This window comes from Orbicella faveolata, unplaced genomic scaffold, assembly GCF_042242905.1.
Source record: "Orbicella faveolata isolate gen_17 unplaced genomic scaffold, um_ofav_v1 contig_26, whole genome shotgun sequence".
Taxonomy (NCBI): Eukaryota; Metazoa; Cnidaria; class Anthozoa; order Scleractinia; family Merulinidae; genus Orbicella; species Orbicella faveolata.
This window is the reverse complement of record NW_028301554.1, coordinates 14212655-14231630: the sequence shown is the minus strand read 5'-3', so window position 1 is coordinate 14231630 and position 18976 is coordinate 14212655. Positions and strand designations below refer to the sequence as shown.

Genomic DNA, 18976 nt, shown 5'->3' with positions numbered 1-18976 from the left:
CTACCGGGGGACTCCTTGACTAGATTAGAAAATTTAATAGCTAAATACGTTAAAAAACAATATAGTTGTTCCTGACAACCTAATCTCAGCCTTTACAAATGTGTCGTTAACAAAATTACAGACCGGAAAGAGATTGGCGTCTTAATAACTTATCTCCGCTCTAATGATTCTCTGTCCTCTAACAATAGTATTTCCAGGCCAGAATGAAACCCTTTAATAGCTGCCAAAGCTTAGACAAAAGTCTAGGTCTGTGCAAAACTCCCAAAAAATTAAAAAAAAAAAATTATGAAGCCTGATTTTAAATAATTTTGAATCTTTAGAAGGCTTTCTTCATGTCGGTTGTCAAATCATACGTTTACAACGCTTGGTGTTCCATTTGCTCTGGTATCTCTGGTATCTCTGGTTATCGCATACCGGTTTCGTGCTGAACAAAGAGGGCTTAGAAAGAATCAAGACATGGCTAGATATGCATTTGAAGGAAGGATTGATTGTTATTAATATTTAACTAATGATTGATGTTCAACTAGAATCAATATCATGCTGCCACTCAACTTGATTACTCAGATGTATAGCTTGCATCTTAGAATAATACCCATCTTGATCTTTCCAACTTGTAAGTCAGTTAAAACTAGTTGCTGGCTGTTTTTGCGCTAGGAAGTCAGTAATTTAATAACAATTTTATATTACACCGTTAAAATATGCCATTTAAAATGTTTGGCAGCTTGATGTTAGTAGTTCAATTCATACGATTATATATACAAATTAATCTCATTAGCATAGCCTGAGCATAGATTACCTTTGTCCGGGATGTAAACAAAACCTGACAAAACGCCTCCTCATTCCGCCTTCTGGCTCCGATCTGCGAGCAAAACAAAGCTCGTTATACATTAGCTAATGTTACACATCAAGTAATGTCACTGGTTCAAATTGTTTCAAGCAAGACAAAGTTTTCTTAAGACGAGGATCAACCCTTTGAAAAGTATTAACTGTAATCTCCAATAGCGGAAACAAACTACACTCGCAAAGAGCAGTGGGAGAAAAATGTGGTAAGAGGGGAGGGGTGGGAAAGGATAAGAGAATGTGGGAATCCGGCTGGAGCTATGAGATACAATTACAGCCCAATTCTCAGCTATCAGTAAATTTTGTAGTCTGTGAAAAGGCTCCGGCTGGAAGGAAGGGCGGAGAAGGATCTGGCCGCAGCAGGATGATTCTCGGCCCTTCTTTCCAGTCAATTCTCAGCTACATCTAGCCTGCGTCACAGACAGTCTAAACCGCCGGTATATACTATATCGGGGATTCTATGACACGTCCGGCTGCAACGCAGGCTAAGCTACATCATGCCTGTGCTGTATGTCCCTATCATTTTGTTCCTTTGTTTCATAATATACGACCAAGTGACGATCCTTGGCACATGGCAAGGACGGTTGGCGTGTGCAGGGGGGCGGAGAAGGAAAGGCCGAACGTCATGCCATTAAACCATTGTATTCTTCTGCAACCGATGCTCTCAGTCAGCTTGGCTGGTTAAATTTAAATCAACGCAGGCACTTCCATCGCTGCTTGTATGTTTATAAATGTGTGAATGGAATTACTTCTCACAAATCGGAATTATCTAGAAATAGCGATGTCCATAGATATAACACTCGCTCCAAAGATCATCTTAGACTTCCAACAGTAAAACGGAACTGGGGTAAACAGAGAACTTGTTATCATGCCTTTAAAGACTGGAATGCCTTGGACAGTGACTTGAAGAACTCTGACACCATATGTCAGTTTAAAAGTAATTTTTTTAAATCTATTAGTCTATGATTTACTTTTGTATTTTTAATATATTTTTTTAATTTGTGTATTTATATTTTAATAATTTAATGTTATTTTGGATCGGGACCTTTCTGTAGATCACCTACGGGTGAGAAAGCTTCCCGTTAAAATATCATTAAACAAGCGCATGTACATACACGGTAGATGTATCAAGCGACTGTGAGACATAAAACCCCGGGAATGAAATAGTCCAACAACCTTCGTTCATCCCCGGGTCTTGTTCCTCCCTTTCGCCTGGAGTGAGAGAACAAGAGAAGCTCAGAGACCCTGAGAGGGTGGATGATTTACGGCGATCTTCTTTTTTAATAGCTGAGCCAGGCAAACACAAGCTAATGTGTGGAAAATTGTCGAGTCGGTCATTTTTAATAATACTTAGTTAATAATACTTCCTGTTTGACTCCACAAGATTAACTTCAGGGAAAGCTGACCAGATTCTTTGAATTGCCCCACGGAAGGGTCACGGAAGCTATTGTTTTCCAATATTACAACAATGACGTTGAATCACACAGAGTCCTGGGACCTACTGGCAACATTTCAGTCCAGTCATTCTCAGCAGGAGTGCTGTAGACACCCGGAAACATAAAATATTTATCACTACACACCTCACCACGCCCAAACCCGACGACACCAAAGATAGGCCGCAAAAAAGCGTAGGTCAAGCTAGGAGAGAGAATTGATTTTTCAATTTGAGCACATCTTCCTTTAGTTTGTAAATACTTGCGTTGCCACTTTACAAAATTCATCCGGTACAGTTTTTAGTTCAGGTTATAACCTACAAGAACATTTATATGTAAACTATTGTATTTTCTAATTCCTGTTTACACAAAAGTCTGAGATAGAGATGTTTTTGGAATAAACAAGTAATGACAAAATTTATATGTACCGTTCACTTTAAGGAATTAATCACGAATAACCGAGATTCTTCGAAGAAAGTTCAAAACTTCCGAAGACAAGGATCATTGTTGACTCGTTCTCCTTTCTGTCGGGAACGAAAAAAAATCTCTGAGTCTGTAAGCTGTGGCTGCAGATGCTGCCAGCCACTGAGATAACAAATGATTGATTTGACCTTCGACACCGAAATAACCTTGAATACAACAGATTAAATGCAATCATAATAATGTCATCACGAACGCAGCAACTTTTTCAACCTGACAGAGTTTTGCAAAAGAAGCAATATCAACAGGGGTTCTCTGGAAATGAAGAGTTCCAGATAAGCGTTATGTTTTATTTGACAAGCTGGTGAACAGCAGCTTCTAAATGAGCGCGCATCGTATTACAAGTGCTTGGGTGGAATCTCCTTGTCACTACCGCAAATGCCAAGAATTTTATTTTCAACGGATCAGATCACTGAAAGCGAGTGTTGTGTCGTAATGAGCATGGCCGCGGTGAACTGCGCTAGGAAAGTTTTAAGACGGCGAACATTTCGCATGTGTTCGCTGTAATTTCGCTGCGGAATTCAACAGGAAATCGAACTGACAGCTTGAGGTGCGGAGTTTCGTAACTCGAGCTAAATAGCACGGCAGAACTCCGCGAATAATTTCGAATTTTCGCGGAGCAATTTGCGGACACATCACAGAATATGAGGCAGTATTTGAGGATAAGCCGAACTGTCTACAGGTAGGAAACATTCCGTGTTTTATCTGGTGCTGTAAGGCCACGATTGATGCGATACATGGCGACGCGGAACGCTGCACTTCTGTTCTAATCGCTGATGAGAGTGATGTGGCGTTGATTTGTAACCTTCTTCTTTCCTTTCTTGCCATTAGAATCCCAACATGTGTTCTTATCTTTCTCGTCGTCTTCAGTTGCGTTATACGCTCAGGACAACAGGAGGTCAGTTTGAATTCTTGTGCTTGTTACGTCCACATACCATGATTATTATTGTGGTAATTTGCCAATTTAAGATATGACGACCGTTTTACTACTCTAAAGGCTTGTGTACATCGCGCTCAAGTTATTTTTGTAGACGTATGTCTGGTTTCGTGACAAGTGAAGTAGTGTGTTTATCTGCCAGAGATGTTATAAGTTTTTTTGGGTCGAGAACTTGAACCACAATCTACGAAGAATACCTTCTCATTTAAATGAGCTTAATTTCCGCAGGACAGGCGAGGAAAGGCAGATCAGAGCAACACGCGCTCACTGTTTTAAAATCCAAATATTTATAGCGTTTATGTGCCAGCCTGATAGATTTTGGAAGATTTTAATCTCTATTTTCTTTGCGGGACCCAGAAGATTAGAAAGATAGCTGCCGTGTGACGGTAATGATATTACTGTTTGTTGTCAACTTTTTTCATTTCGTCCTTCAAGTATCAGTGATAGTGTCACAATGGTGACATGCTGGCCAGAGTTTTAGTTGTGTGAGGTCCAAATCAGAGTTAAACATCCTGTGCATTGAGGCTCACATCCTAATAATTTGTTTTTTGACAATATTTCTGATAACTTTATTCAAAGTTTATCACAGGTTGTACCAGCCGTAATGTTATTTGGGATATTTAATAGTTTGTCAGTTTCAGCCAAATGCTTGCGCTCAAATAGCTTCCGCTTTTAGTTGGCTAGATGTCAGAAGGAGAGAAAAAGAACCAGTATCATAGACACACACAACAGGAATTAACAATTCCAAAGGACAGACTTACTGTTTCTACACAAAAGAGTACATATAAATGCATAGGTCTACGTTGAAACTTTTCAGTGAGGAAACCTTTTTTCAGATGATGGGTTGGCAGATATTAGACCTTTTCAGCTTGGGCGGTTTGTTGTCCTATTTCAGACCATGTGATGATACTCTTGAGAATTCTTGCTGTCAAATTTTCAAATAGTCGCGCGTTCATGAAGGAGTAATTTCTAGCCTGGATTAAAAAAAAAAAAAGCAATTTTCTAGAGAACATCCGCGGCATGGTCTGTAATGGGAAAACAAATCGCCCGGGCTAAAAAGTTCTATTGCAGTTTAGTCTATCGATACAAATGTTTCATGAATGGTCTCAATTTGCTGGTGATAAATTGCTGAAATCGCATCAACCGCTGACAAATACGTATTGTTTTCGATCGATTGTAATAAATTCCTACGATAACTTCCGATACTGTACTGTTCGAAGGCTTTGTTTGCGTTTGAAGTACTTCTCCTTGGCGTTTGAAAGCTTAAATATTTAAGCGTATATTACACACTGTTGTAGGTTCGTGTGCTTCAGAACATCCAAGATATCTGATAGAAATGCACTCGCATACACATTTTGTTGCAAATAAATTGTAGCTGACCGGAAACTTACGGCCCTGACTGAAATACGTTCTTTTTTCCTTTTTTTTTAAGGGTCATTATTTTTATTGGAATACGCATTACTTACAAAACTAACATTACTGGCAATACTAACATTACTTACAAAACTAACATCGCTAACAATAGCGACCTTGTTCACAATACGGTAACATCGCTTGCGATACTTACTCTACTTACAATGCTAGCATAACTTACAATACTAAAATTACTTGCTAATTTATACCACACATTAATGTCACACATTTAGGTAGAAAATTAACGGGATACTGGATATTTGGATCAGATAAAATGGGATATCGAGTACGAAAAACGTAGCCTTTACCAGGCGTTAAGTTAACTAACTTTATAACGCCTGGAAGAGGCTAGGAAAAACGTTAATTTTTGCAACTGAAATTAATGGGATTTTTAGGCCAAAATTAACGGGATGTGGGATACTTAGACTCCTCCGAATGGGGTCCCTCTAATGTATCGTGGTTCAGTCATTCTGAACTATCCTAAATCAATTAGAAAAACTTCTTCTTAACTCCTGATCTAAAATTGATCTTATCCTATCTTAAATGCTTGTGCCTGTTCTACTTAATTTACCTTATTACTTTAACCATCAGATCCTTCTCTTTGTAATTACTTCGACATTACTGTACATAGCTATCAACCGCCGTGGATAAAACATGACGATGAAATATAAATTCTTCTTAATGAAGACTAAGTACAGTTCTTATTAAATGATACAGATGTTTGAAGCGAGATATTTGCTTGAAAGGCGCCCATTTCTTCATTATTTAGATACTTGATATGTTTTAGGCAAGAAGTCCCATATGGCGGACCTACAGTGCAAAGTACAAAAAACCATTATTTTTACGTAAACGAGGGCATTAAAAACGCATATCGGACCTCAGTATCAGTTATTACCTGATAACTATTTTGTATGAATTTGCACTGACCTATTCAAAATTTACTGAACAAAGCTTATACCTATGGCTTTACGTTTAGGTTTCGAGAAAATAGTCCGAGTAGTTGAAATTATTCCAATTGCTGTGTAATAGTTACACGTGCATGCATGACCTATTATTGTCTTATTTGCATTAAATTACCTCAAACATCGAACATTCAGGAACATTATATACAACTATTTACGGACTGTCGGCACGTAAGATATCCGGGTCGCAATTGCAGCTCCCAGACATTCCTGCTGTCCATCCTTATGTTTTCTCGGTTTCTTTTGTGACCTGGTAATCTACTAAGCAAGTTTATTTGGGCTTGATTGCAGGATGGGCTCAAAAAGCGTTGTTGTAGTATTGCATAAAGGGCCCATAAAGTGGTAGAAACTTATTGAATTGAAGATCTCTTGCAGCAAATACTGATCATGTCTGCCCGGTTTTCCTGGCTTAGTAAAACATATTTTGACTTAGCATTGGGGTTATCATCTACTGTTTGTCTTTGCCTATACTTAGCAGATTAATTAAATTCTCAGAATATTCCAGACCATGAAATGTATTGACAGAAATGACTGAAATATTAATGCTTCATTGTATCCACTTTGTTTATTCCGAAGTCAAAGCCTGTTTCTTCAGCATTTTGGTTGTCTTTCATTTTTAGTGGAAGTTGTTTGCCTACTTACTGACAGACAGGTTTTTCACTGTTCAGTTCCTTTCTGGAATAATGCACATTTTTCATGCCTGGCCCCGATACTCTTATGAAAAACCGGCTATCACAAAAATGTACAACAAACGGAAAAAAGAAAAGATTAAATGTACAAATAAATTACTCATTGCCCAGATATTAGCCCTGGGTGCGTTCTGGTATGTTCTGTAATTTAACCTTTCTTTGTCTCACCTCTATGTTGTATAGAACACGAAAAAAGGAACATTGTGTTTTAGAAGCGACTAAACTATACAATGATTAGAGACGTTTTCTTCTCAAATTATTCAACAACGGTTGACGAACTCGACCATTCACTTTGCATCCAGCCGCTGAAGATTACTACAACATTAACGTCACTGTTAAGTTTATTTTTTCTGTTCTTCGTTCATTTATAGCTTTTGGGTATGTAACGGTACACATTTAATACTTTTCGTTAGTATGTTTTGAAGATCAGTTCAGAAAATCGATGTTTCTGTGTTGATGTGGGAATTTTCTCCCATCGCTCAAAAAAAAAAAAAAAAAAAAAAAAAAGCAAGCATTTTGATCGGCAATTGCATTAAATGAATTTTATACTAAACTTTGTGTTTTGAAATTTCAGACAGATGATCCTTATTCCTTTACAACATTATTTCAAGGTTTAGAAGGTGACAATGTACGAGAGAGAAGAGCGGCCGAGCAAGATGGTAAAGGTTTTTTTTTTTAGCGTTTTTGTGTTTGTTTGTTCTCTTCTGGGCTTCGTATATTAATTAAAAAACAAGAAGAAGAAAATTTTTAGAAGGTTAGCAGGAACACGCGCATCTTTCAAGAAACTTTTAAAAGTGTTAGAAGGGGATTTTCATCAAAACTTAATTGAACCTTGTTACCTTTTGTTTTCGATGTCGCTTTCCTTTCGTAATTTTTCTACGGTGCAAAATGAAACAGTGTTTGAAAAATTAAACGGCAAGCAGCGGAGCGCAAAAATCGGCGATAAATTTCCCCTCGCGTAGTATTTGAGCAAACGAGGGTGACGGCCTGTAGTGTTTCTGAATGATGCATTGCTGCGCATTTTTTGATTGCATTTGAGCGTTGATGGCTGAGAGGGTCATTCGCCTCAGGGCCCTCATCTGGGAGGTCGGGCCATGCGTAATTGGAAGCTAAGATGAAGCGCGCTTTTTTCCTTACTTTTTTTCGTAAGACGTAATTTAAAAACAAATCTGACTCTTTGACGGAAACTTAAACTTTTGACGATGGTCCTATGATCATATATCAGGAATCGTTCTAATACAACTTTTTTTTTCAAAAAAATTATGATACTGTCCGAACGACCTGTAAGCCCGTGCTCATTTGATCAAATTTGGCAGGTGGCAGCTATCAAATTTCGTCTTGATATCAATAGAAAAACAGCTTTAGAAACGAATGAGATTAAACCTTGGCTGTTATCTAATCTGTAATCGGGGTTAATCGGCTTTTGTACAACCTGAGCCAGGTCAAGGAGAAGATTAGCGTCTTTCTTGCCAATTTGATCTTATAAGCGCCCCGTTTTGTTAATGGTTTGAAACATTAGATGGCAATATCACACTTTATTAAAGCATTGCTTTCTCTTCGGGGCGTAGCGACTACATACGCAGGTACACACGTGTATATCTCAGGAAATCCAGTATTGACGAAAAGCGCCTTTAATAATTAATTCGGCTGGTTTGGCAGTCTCTAGCCTCTCCTTAAACCTACTATCAGTTATCCAAAGGTTGTTATTAACACAAGTTACTAAATAATCAAGGTTTTTTCATGTTTTTTACCGCGTGACCTCAAGAGGTGTAACTAAGTTTCGTTTACAATACTGACTTAGATCTCAAAGTCATGACACAAAGCTCACGAGAAAAGGAGAGCAGGCAATGAATAGAGTATTTTTTTTTCTTCGGGGGAAAAGGGTGAAAGAAGGCTTGATTACTAGAATGGCCTAGTGGGAATTCCAACAATTTGAGAAAGTAAACACGTGTCTCATATTTTTCCTTTATATACATTAAATAGGTACTCCATAGTAAATTTGAGTTCTTTATTTTTTTGGATTGTATTTCTTGTGTGTGAGTATTTCCTTGTTTTCTCTCTGTTTTGAGCAAATTTAGTATCAGTTGTGATTTTTTCATTGTTTGTTTCAGACGTTTTGGAGGGAAGTGGTCCGGTGACGCCTGAAGAAGGTCAGAGAATGCTGCAGTGTCTAAAAATATTCCGTTTATGTTACTATTAAAGCTAAAAAGCAGTTCACACAACGATTAACTGTAAAACTTCGGTTAACCTAAAATTTTTTGGTCAACCGTCAAACTAACAAAGTCCGTTCAAATGTTGATTACCGTGCATTGTCAGATCTTATGATTAATTTCGTGGAAGCATTGACGTAACAATGAATCCAAAATGAATGAACGAAGGAACGAAGAAACCATGGAATCAAGGAATGACCGAACCAACAAAGAAAGGTTGGAGCGATTTTCGTTTAACCATGAAATCATAACTGAATGAATGTAGATGAATCTTTTCCAAAAATCTATTGACTATGCACGCGTGCAAAAGTAAATTTCACGGTGATAAATTGAGTTTACTTATCGAATCTTTTTTGTCCCTGCATAGATGCACCTGTGATAGTGGTCAGTGAACAGAAGAAATTTGTAGTCAAAAAAGTCGGCAGACTGTCCGTTGACGTAGGGTCAACAGTATGGGCTGTAAGAGGAACCGAAATTGCCGTATCATGCAGAGCCAGCTCGCCATCTGGTATTCCCACCAAGATCGAGTGGCTCAGATCGTATGGGGCTCCTGTGACAGAGAGATTCCGAGGTGGAGTGGGCGCTAGAGAAGGAACTTTAACGATTCGTAAGTTAGGTCGGTTTAATGAAGGCACGTACACATGTAGAGCGTCAAACAAAGCTGGATACACCACGGCCCTGTTCACCGCTAAAATTATTAGTAAGTATATTAACATAAAATCTTGTTACAAATAATGTTGTTGGGAGACAATGTATCATAGACAAAACAGACCACGCTTACATTTCCTCAATGTAAGACAACAAATGGTAATGAAACTAAATATAATCGATAACGTAAATAATATCACCATTAATTAATCGATCTATTCCCCTATGGGCTCGACAACACTTTCGAGTGGCTGCTTCTGAGAGAGACTGGGAAGGTATATATGAGATTTCCCTCTTTTTGTTATGACAACACCATATATGGTACTGCTCAATATATGTTTTATCCTGAGACCAGAAAGTTAGAACAACCTTTTTCAACAACTTGAACACCGCCACGTGAAAACATTGCTCAAAGCTTACATTTGAGTGTCGCATCCGCGGAATTACTTTCAAAACTTAGAATCATTATAAACAACACATGCCCGAATGGACTAGTTTTTTTTAACATAAAATGTTCAATTGATCACGTAGGGTTTGACTGTGGATGTCCCGCTGATTCGGAGCTTATTACGATCTTGCAAAACGTAGCCTTATGTTTTCATCATTACCCACAAGTGATGTAGTAGCTTTTTCTACGCCACTTAATACCATGCCATAGAAATACAGCCAATCAAAATACAGGAAAGCCGTTGTATATTCGACGGTATTACAACCAACCTTCCCATCATGCGCCGCGCGTGTGTCGCATTGATTGCCGTGTTGGCCACTGTATTTTCTGTGGCATGGTATAAATTAGTTATGCAACGCTGTCTCGCGCTATACCATGGAATAACCCACTTGTCACTTGTATTTTCTTGGTATGCACGCTCGTATGTATACTGAGAAAATTCTAAGTTACTCGTGGGATATTTCATGGTATGCCACAGCGGAATGACAAGTCTAATATCTATTTTTGATATCTTCTTCTCCTCTAGCTGCATCTTTGCCCACAATACTCAAAGCCGAAGGTGACTTCTCATTTGGACCCAATGATAAAGTGGCCGAGATCACGATAGGAAGTGAAGTCACAGTTTACCCTGGAACAAAGCTTACAATCCGCTGTCCCGTGGAGAGTGCGGTCAGTTTTATCGTTTTCTGGACTAGCCAGGGAAGGCCTGTCAACATTGGAAATGCACAAAGAGTCGGAAACGATCTTGTGATAACAGACATCGACAAAAGATACGCGTTGGAATATGAATGTAACGCCAGGGCCGCCAGAGGGAAAGTCAGTGAAAAGTCGACTGTTCGAGTTAAAGGTGTGGCAAATCTTCAAACTTCTTACCCAACATATGTTTTGTCATTTCAGTTTCTTTTTGCATCATGATAATGCCTCCGGAATCTTGAAATTAGTTGAATACGGTATCTCACGTAATGACATTCGAGTAAGATATGCCAAGTTATGGGCTACACAGATGAGTAATATGATAATGTCCATTGTAGGAGACTTAAACCGTTTTATGTGGATGTGCATGATGTATAAGAAGGGACCTCTTTACTGTTACTGAAAAAATAAGTCCTTTTCATTTTCTTAAAGATTTGAACCCACCTCGCATAAAACATGGTGCAAGGGATTTACGATTCGTAGAAGAAGGGCTCCCCGAAGTCGAAATATACGTTGGGTCCAAACTCACTGTCATCTCCGAGACCCAGATAACAGTGCGCTGTGTGGCCACAATGGATCCAGCCCCGGCTGTCAGTTGGAAAATTCAAGGAAAGGATTCCGGCTTCAGGGATGATGTTATACTAAGTAAAGACAACTCAAGCCTAATTATCAGTGATCCTGGAGTTGAAGACTCGGGGGTTTATACCTGCACGGCCAGTAACAATGTCGGACGGGACTCGGAGTCTTCAATTATCAATATTTTACGTAAGTTATCCGCATTCCATCATCGTGGCATGGATCACATATTTATCGTAAAGCTGTTTCTGTTTGGGACTTAATGATAGAAGCTTTACCCGGTCCATTACTTGGGTAATATTGTAATACAGTTTTTGTATTGGCTGATATTGGATAAAATTGATCTTCTTATCGACCTTTTTGTGCACTGATCAGTTACAAAGTTGATTCTCTGAGATTATTTACCTTACATGTAACTTGATGAATTATCTCCACGTTGTTCACAAATGTCATGCAACTGTTTCGTTTTCAACAGTGAGTAGCAGAGCCTGGTTTGAGGGTATTGTTGTCGCTGGACAAAAAATTACGCAACGGATAGGGTCATATGAATTCAAGGTGTAAGACTACAGCCTAATCTGGACTCGTAAGAACCATTGCGCAGTTTTTCAAACGTATCCCTTTTTTGTGATCTCTAAGACAGAAGACATTTTTAATTTTCGCACATATTTTCATCTTTACACTTTATTTGCCTTTCTTTTTTTCATAGCTCCCAAACCTCCTAGAATAAAACACTCCAACCGGAAAATAACTTCACTGGAAAACCTGGACGTTGTTGAAGCAAAAATTGGTGACGAACTTACTTTGTTGGCCGGTGCTAATGTGGTGATCACGTGCCCTACATCCGGGCTACCAACTCCGACAGTAAAATGGCTGAAAGATGGTGAAGACCTGTCTGTCAATGGGAGTATACTGACGATCAAAAATGCCAAAACTGAGGACTCGGGCACGTTCACCTGTGAGGCAGTGAACAGGGCTGGTCGATTCAGCTACAACAGCGAATTTCGTGTCATTGGTAAGTTCGTCAGTAAAAGATTGATTCTGATTTCTTTATTTGAGAGACTGTGAGAAGAGATCAAAATATCAAAATGTATACATAATTGTAGCGGCTCTTGAAAGTATATGGAAACCAATCAACAAAGTCGATTGAACTGGATAAGGCATTCTTCTACTGAGTACCGTAGATCATATACTATGTTAACCCCCTTTGTGACATGGGTGAAGGACGAGTGCTGCAAACAACACCTTCTCAAACATTCAAGCGACAATGGCCGCAGAAACTGCACAGAAATTTCTTTGGAAATTATTTTCTTTTAATTTTTGAAAGCTGATTGATGTTAGTAACAAGTGTTTAAGAGCACGGTTTAATGAGGTCAGTATTTCATGTAGCCCCGATCATTAACCACATGTCAATTTTTGTTACTCTTGTTTTTGGTCTAGCCGGTGAGAAGCCGCTAATAGAAACATCGACGGGACTTGTTATTGGCCGTAAAGAGATCGAAGAAGTAGTCGTCAAGATTGGGCAGTATTTGCGGGTAGTTGAAGGAATGATCGTTCGTCTTGTGTGTCCAGTTCGTGGATTTCCGACACCCGAAGTGTCTTGGTTTCTGAACGATCGATTGCTGAAGACATCTGGACGGTTCTTGGTTGACACTCGCTCCAACTGGCTGATTGTGGACCCAATACAACTGCAGGATACAGGCCAGGTGTCGTGTACGGCGAGTAACAGTGCAGGCAGTGCCAACGCGTCTTCGTTTTTCAGGGTCATAGGTAAGGACAAATATTGATGTAATGATGGTAAGGTGGGATGTAAACTAACTATTTTCCAGCAAAAAGTTTCAAGTTAACCGTTCGGCTTTCATTTGATGTCACATTTTCACATAGGCTAGAGCTTGCTACTCAAAAAGCTGTTATATAGCTTAGTAAAGGGAAATGATTTGTAAATAATAACTCGCCATAACTCGAGTCACCTTCTGCCTCAAAACGGACATCACAGCATTTATTAGGCTGGTAAAACGACTTACCTTTTTCAACAATCTATTTGAATGTCGACTCAACTTTTACTTTTTTAGGTGAAAGCAGCGCTCAAATTCAGTTTGGAAACAGCTCTATCGAGTCAATTAAAGGGATTACGAAGATTGCCATTGAGATTGGGGACAGTTTACACGTGCTCTCGGGATCAGACGTATCTATAGATTGCGTAGCCCGCGGGACTCCTCGTCCAGTAATAAACTGGCGATGGAACGGCCGCGATGTGATCTCAGGGTCGAGAGGAGGACAATATGCTATAACAGACATACCTGACGGTTCTCGCCTCAATATCTGGCAGATGCTCGCGGAGAATGCTGGTCAATACGAATGTGTTGCTACCAACACCGGTGGAGAAGACAGAATAGCATCCGCCATTACTATATTAGGTACGTGGTAAGGTTTTCAGCTGCTATACTGAATCCAATCTTCTCACAAACACGTTTAAATCCGGCTTGGCTTCTGCCCCGTTATGGGCTTTGTGTTCCTATGCAAATTAGCCTAAATATGTCGGACTTTTGAAGTCTGAAAAGAATTTTTTTTATGATTTTCAATGGGAAGCTAGAGTTCAAAGTGTCATATAAATAACATTATGTAACCAGATTGAGTTAAGACGGTTCTGTTACTCGTATTGTTCCAGCTAAAGTTGAGAAACAGGCGCAAAATTTGGCAGGTGTCAATACAAGGAGATGCGATTAATTTCTGTGCCCTTATTTCAGCCTCTAAATGTGCGGCAAAGGGCTAGTACAAGATAAATAAACTTTTGGCAAGTTTTTATGGCCAATTCATTTCTGTGATAGACTTTATGACTTATATTTTCAGTGATAGATCGATTTGTATTCTTTCACGTGTTCCCAGTAACTTAAAAACAACTTTTTACTTTTGTTTTGCAGACGCTACATTACCGGAAATAGAAATATCGACATCGTCCGTGAAACATATACAAAACTTGAACCCAGTCTCTGTCGTAATTGGAACACGTGTCACAATGCTACCAGGTGGTCGCCTGGAGATCACGTGCAGTGCATCTGGAATCCCTGAGCCCTCGATCAGTTGGCTGAGACGAAACAAACAGATTACGTCGTCTGGAAGGTTCTCTATTGTCAACACAACTCTCATTATTTATCCCATAGAGCTGGATGACAGGGGTTCCTTTACTTGTGCTGCGAACAATACTCTAGGGCGGCAAACGTATTCTACTACGTTGGACATAGTAGGTTAGTTTGAATTTATTGTACTGTTAACTAAAAGACTCGTACAAGAACGCAGCTCAGTTTAAAATTATGAACTGGTTATTCCAACGCTAACGGTCAAAAGAGTGAGCTGTTATTTCGGTAACTTTTCGGAAAAACGCCGAAGAAGATTAACGAAAAACACCGAAGTATTTCGATCCTCATTAGCCAATCACAAGCGACCCCGAGCACACGGAAAGTTATAACGTCGGTGCATCGTTACCACTGTAAAGAATAGCAAGCCAGATTTTGGAGACGCGACTAGATGAAAAACGCACTTCTTTCTTTTCTTCCAAAAATGCAAGGAAAGTTGAGAAACAAGCATGAATAAGCTTTCGCCTGATGGAGGTTTTTTTCATTCATTAATTTTATTTTTGGAGGGGGTTAGTTTTGTTTCATTTTCTAAACGAGCTGATAGTTTATGCCGCATTGAGTGTATTTTTTAGTGCTCCTTGAACATCTACCCACGGTCTTTGAATTCTGTTTGAACAAAACGTAAAACGTTTTCTGGCATCACCAAGTAAAGACTAGACAAACTAGTGAGACAATCTCAGATAGTGCAGAGCGCAATTGATAGCTCTGATACGGTAGTCCCATAAGTACTCACCCCTGCTCGGTTCACTTCCGGTTTGTGTCTACCTTGGTAGTCTGCTACGGCTTTTCCCCTTTGCAGTGTGTATGTTTCAAGGTTGTATTTTCATTCAAGGTCCAAACATTACGCACAAATTAATTACTACTGGTGCTTTAAGTTGATTTTCGTTCATTTTAAATTCAACAATACGCTGAAGCAGCAAACGTGACAATTTAGCTCTTCACGCCAACTTTGTAACTTGATACTTTTGTTTTCCTCGCAAAGCCATGTAATATGAAACCCCTGTTTTCTCCAAAACATACGGAAGATGTCCTTGTTTTTTGGAGATAAATGAAAGAAAGTTAAATATCTGATGTAGTGATGAAGAAACGGAACAGAGACGATGTTTTACTAAAAATGCAAATTTTTACCGATGAACAAGAACTAATTTAATTATCAGATAGTCACGAAATACCACTTTCTTTTTCTGTTGCCACCTTTGTTGTTAACAATAAAACAATTCAAAATTAACACACAACGATATTGATGGCTGAGAAGCTTTTCAACGAAAAGTATTGAAGATAAACAGCGCTACTTGGCCGATATGAATGAGTCTCCTCAAAGACTGATTAAATTAATTTGAACTTTCATTAGGTGCCACGGCGTCTGCAGCAATATTTGAGCATTTTCCAGGTTTCTTTTGTTACAAATTTACAATTTGCGGAGTATTAACGCCACTAACTTAAGAACTTTTTGGTCTCTCTTACAGACACAATTAAGGCAAGAAATAAACAAGTCGCTAAGGAGAAGCAATAAATTTGAACCCTGACAAGCACACTATTGTAGATTGAAAACAGCAGATGATATTTGTTGAACCGACCTGTTTGTAATTCTAAAAGCTACGCAGCCACAGTAACGTTTCACTTTTGCAATAAAAAGGGACAATTGGCCCTACCTGAAAAATAACTGCCGTCCTTGGTCACATGACACGATATATAAAATACTGCGTGTAAAGATAGTGTATAACACTAACAATGCTAGAACGTATGCGTCTTACATGTTGAGCTCTACCATAAGGAAAACCACTCAACATTTGTGCGTGATTCCGTATGCAATGTATCCTTCACCTAATATAGAAGCCACGAACCCTAACTAATCTACGCATGCGTTTAGGACAAATTAGTTTTGTTCTAAGGAGAATGGTACCACAAGGAGAGCAAGGGGTTACCTGAAACAAATATATCGCTTTGCGATGTTCAAAGTTAAGCGACGGCGATGGAATGTGTTTTACGTAGAGTACACATGTACCTTTCCCACCCTACTCCCACTACTTCCTTGCCTCTAGACTAATTAATTAATTGAAATTAATTAATTAAACAAACATTAAAGTTTACACCTTAGCGCCATACCGCCACAGCGCCATAGCGCCATAGCGCCTTAGTTCCTTAGCGGCAGGCAACCCCCATAACCATCCCAATAGTGCACTCTGCACTAAAAAGGCACGTTTCCTATCGCGAGGCCCTCTTGTTTAGTTGCCGGAAAACTAAAACTTTCTGTGTAACATGATCAGCTGAATTTTTTCAGAAAAGAAAAGAATGAAACGAAAAAGCTCGTTTTTCAATACCTCAGGGCAAGTTCCTGAAGTTTAAGCCTTGCAACTTAACAAATTAATGCCCGTTTTTCATGCGTCTGTCATGTTATTCGTCATGAATTTCGTCATAACAATGTCAAAGTAGCTGGATTTTTTAGACTAACAAATTGTCAAATTGTCCCCCCTCGCTCGTTGCGTCAACATCACATAACTTAGCTTTACATTTATGTCTCTCTCCGCTTATTGACAATTAGCTAATGAGCGCGCGAGAATTTCTGCACTTATTGTAAAAAAGCTTTTGCTAACAAAATATTCAATTCAATCTATGCAGAGCCAATAAAGCCCAGAATTACGAAGACTGGAAGGGATATGAAGGTAGAACTCCTCGTTAGACTGTCAGAAGTGGTCGGAGGTAACATACTGTGTAGAGATGGTATCGATTTGGAGTTGACTTGCCCTGTGCAAGGGCTGCCTACACCAAAAATCAATTGGCTGCGAGGAGACAAGAAAGTTGGTGCAGGTGGAAGACTAAAGCTTGGCATTTTGAAGGAGGAAAGTTCTGGAAATTATTCTTGTGTCGCGACCAACATTGCAGGAGAGGCACGAAAAACAACCCAACTGACTGTAAAATGTAAGTTATGTAGGTAAACACAGTGTCAAAACTATCCCGTATTCAGTTGTGCTGCACTAGGAAAGGCTGCGATGACAGATGATCATAACTGTTTACACGAGAACTACTGCGCATAAGATAAAAATGTCGCTTTTGCACCACGGCTTTCTTACTGTCGTTTTTCTTTATTTACTGCCTACTTGCCGTCTTGCCTTCATTCTTGGCTGAAAAGCAGCGCTTACAAATATCAGTTCAAACTGCGAGATGGTGGAAATTTGCTGTGGTTGATGATTTTTGTGTATTATTGTCAGGACCTGGTTGTTTCACAATCATTATATGCCATTTGGTTTGAAGAGAATAGGTGAGGGTGAAGGGTGTTCCGAAGCGAAATAAGTTGATCGTCTCTTGTTTTTTCTTGTAGCTTCCATTCCACCTGTGATCCAATCGAGTACCAAAGTGATCGAATCCTATGAGGAGGACTTGTATCTGGCGGTGGAAATTGGAACCCGTTTAGAAGTAATCCAAGGGGCTAAAATTGATCTCATCTGCCGCGTCACGGGATTCCCGACTCCCAGTGTTAACTGGGTCAAAAGGAACTCACCTTTGACAGCCAGTTTTGAGCGTCAAGGATTTTTCATTGTTCCGTACAACGGCACAAGCACCACACTACTCATCCGAGGATCCCAGCCGCCTCAGGAAGACGAAGTCTATGGCTGCACAGCTTATAATGGCGGGGGATCTGACACGGCCTTCTCATACGTGACATTTAAAGGTGCGTCGTGAAGTCTACGACACCTTTACACTAAATGACGAATGCAGTTAATTTTCCAGTGAAATGTTCACGCAATAAAATGAAAGTTGTGATGGTGCAAAATAGGTTATAGCTATCACTTAAAGGGTCATAGTAAGGTTTCATTTGAAGACTTCGTGTGAGGATCGACTTCTCGATAGCTTTCATTCGAATGACCACGCACTTGAGTTTCAATTCAATGCTAAAACCACATTACGCAAGTCATGGTTTACCTGTAAAAACAAAATAATTACTTTTTCGCTTTTAGTTTGAATAATTATACACGGCTAAGCGTGTATGAAATTAACGCCGTGTTTTTAAACACGTTGTCAAAAACACGGTGTCGGTGGGTATTGTATATTTTCAGTGATACATCTTTGACTGTGGTCAGTCGCTTTTACGTTATTGAGCAATTTAATCCTCTCTTATTTGCATTAGTGACATTAGACACCTTTTATTCCAGAGCGTGTTGCGCCCAAAGTGCTATCCACTTGGCTTACTGGCTCTGTTGGCGTTCAAGAGTCGCTTGAAACTAGAGATCCTGTCAAGGTTATTCTCGGTGATACTGCGCGAATGTTTACGAGAACAAAGGTATGATGAGCTTGAAAGGTCGTTCTTCTATCTTCTTTTTAGTATTACTCTGGTCTGTTACAAAAAGGTTAAAAGTTACTGTGTTTTCATTTCGGTAATGATTGTCTATTGCAAGTTTCATGCCTTAGTAATAACGTAGGCCAGTTTTAGGCTCAAAACCTCGTCGTTGAATTGTTAATTGAGACGCAGTAACGAAGGCCGAAGATAAGCAATGTGCCCATGTCCACACAAACTCGT

The 18976-nt window shown here is 39.3% G+C and overlaps 1 protein-coding gene across 1 annotated transcript in view; it reads left to right on the top strand.

Moving 5' to 3' along the window:
• Positions 1-2928: 2928 nt before the first annotated feature.
• The window catches only part of LOC110058803 (hemicentin-1-like), a 58756-nt gene continuing 42708 nt past the window's right edge, over positions 2929-18976 (top strand). Inside the window, exons 1-14 of the mRNA XM_020765461.2 lie at positions 2929-3435; positions 3585-3651; positions 7329-7413; positions 8866-8904; positions 9332-9664; positions 10587-10907; positions 11186-11518; positions 12036-12341; positions 12767-13096; positions 13399-13743; positions 14248-14571; positions 17080-17379; positions 17780-18130; positions 18612-18739. Coding sequence (XP_020621120.2) covers positions 3398-3435; positions 3585-3651; positions 7329-7413; positions 8866-8904; positions 9332-9664; positions 10587-10907; positions 11186-11518; positions 12036-12341; positions 12767-13096; positions 13399-13743; positions 14248-14571; positions 17080-17379; positions 17780-18130; positions 18612-18739 — 3300 coding nt within the window. The 5' untranslated portion in view covers positions 2929-3397. The remainder of the gene's footprint in view (positions 3436-3584; positions 3652-7328; positions 7414-8865; positions 8905-9331; positions 9665-10586; positions 10908-11185; positions 11519-12035; positions 12342-12766; positions 13097-13398; positions 13744-14247; positions 14572-17079; positions 17380-17779; positions 18131-18611; positions 18740-18976) is intronic.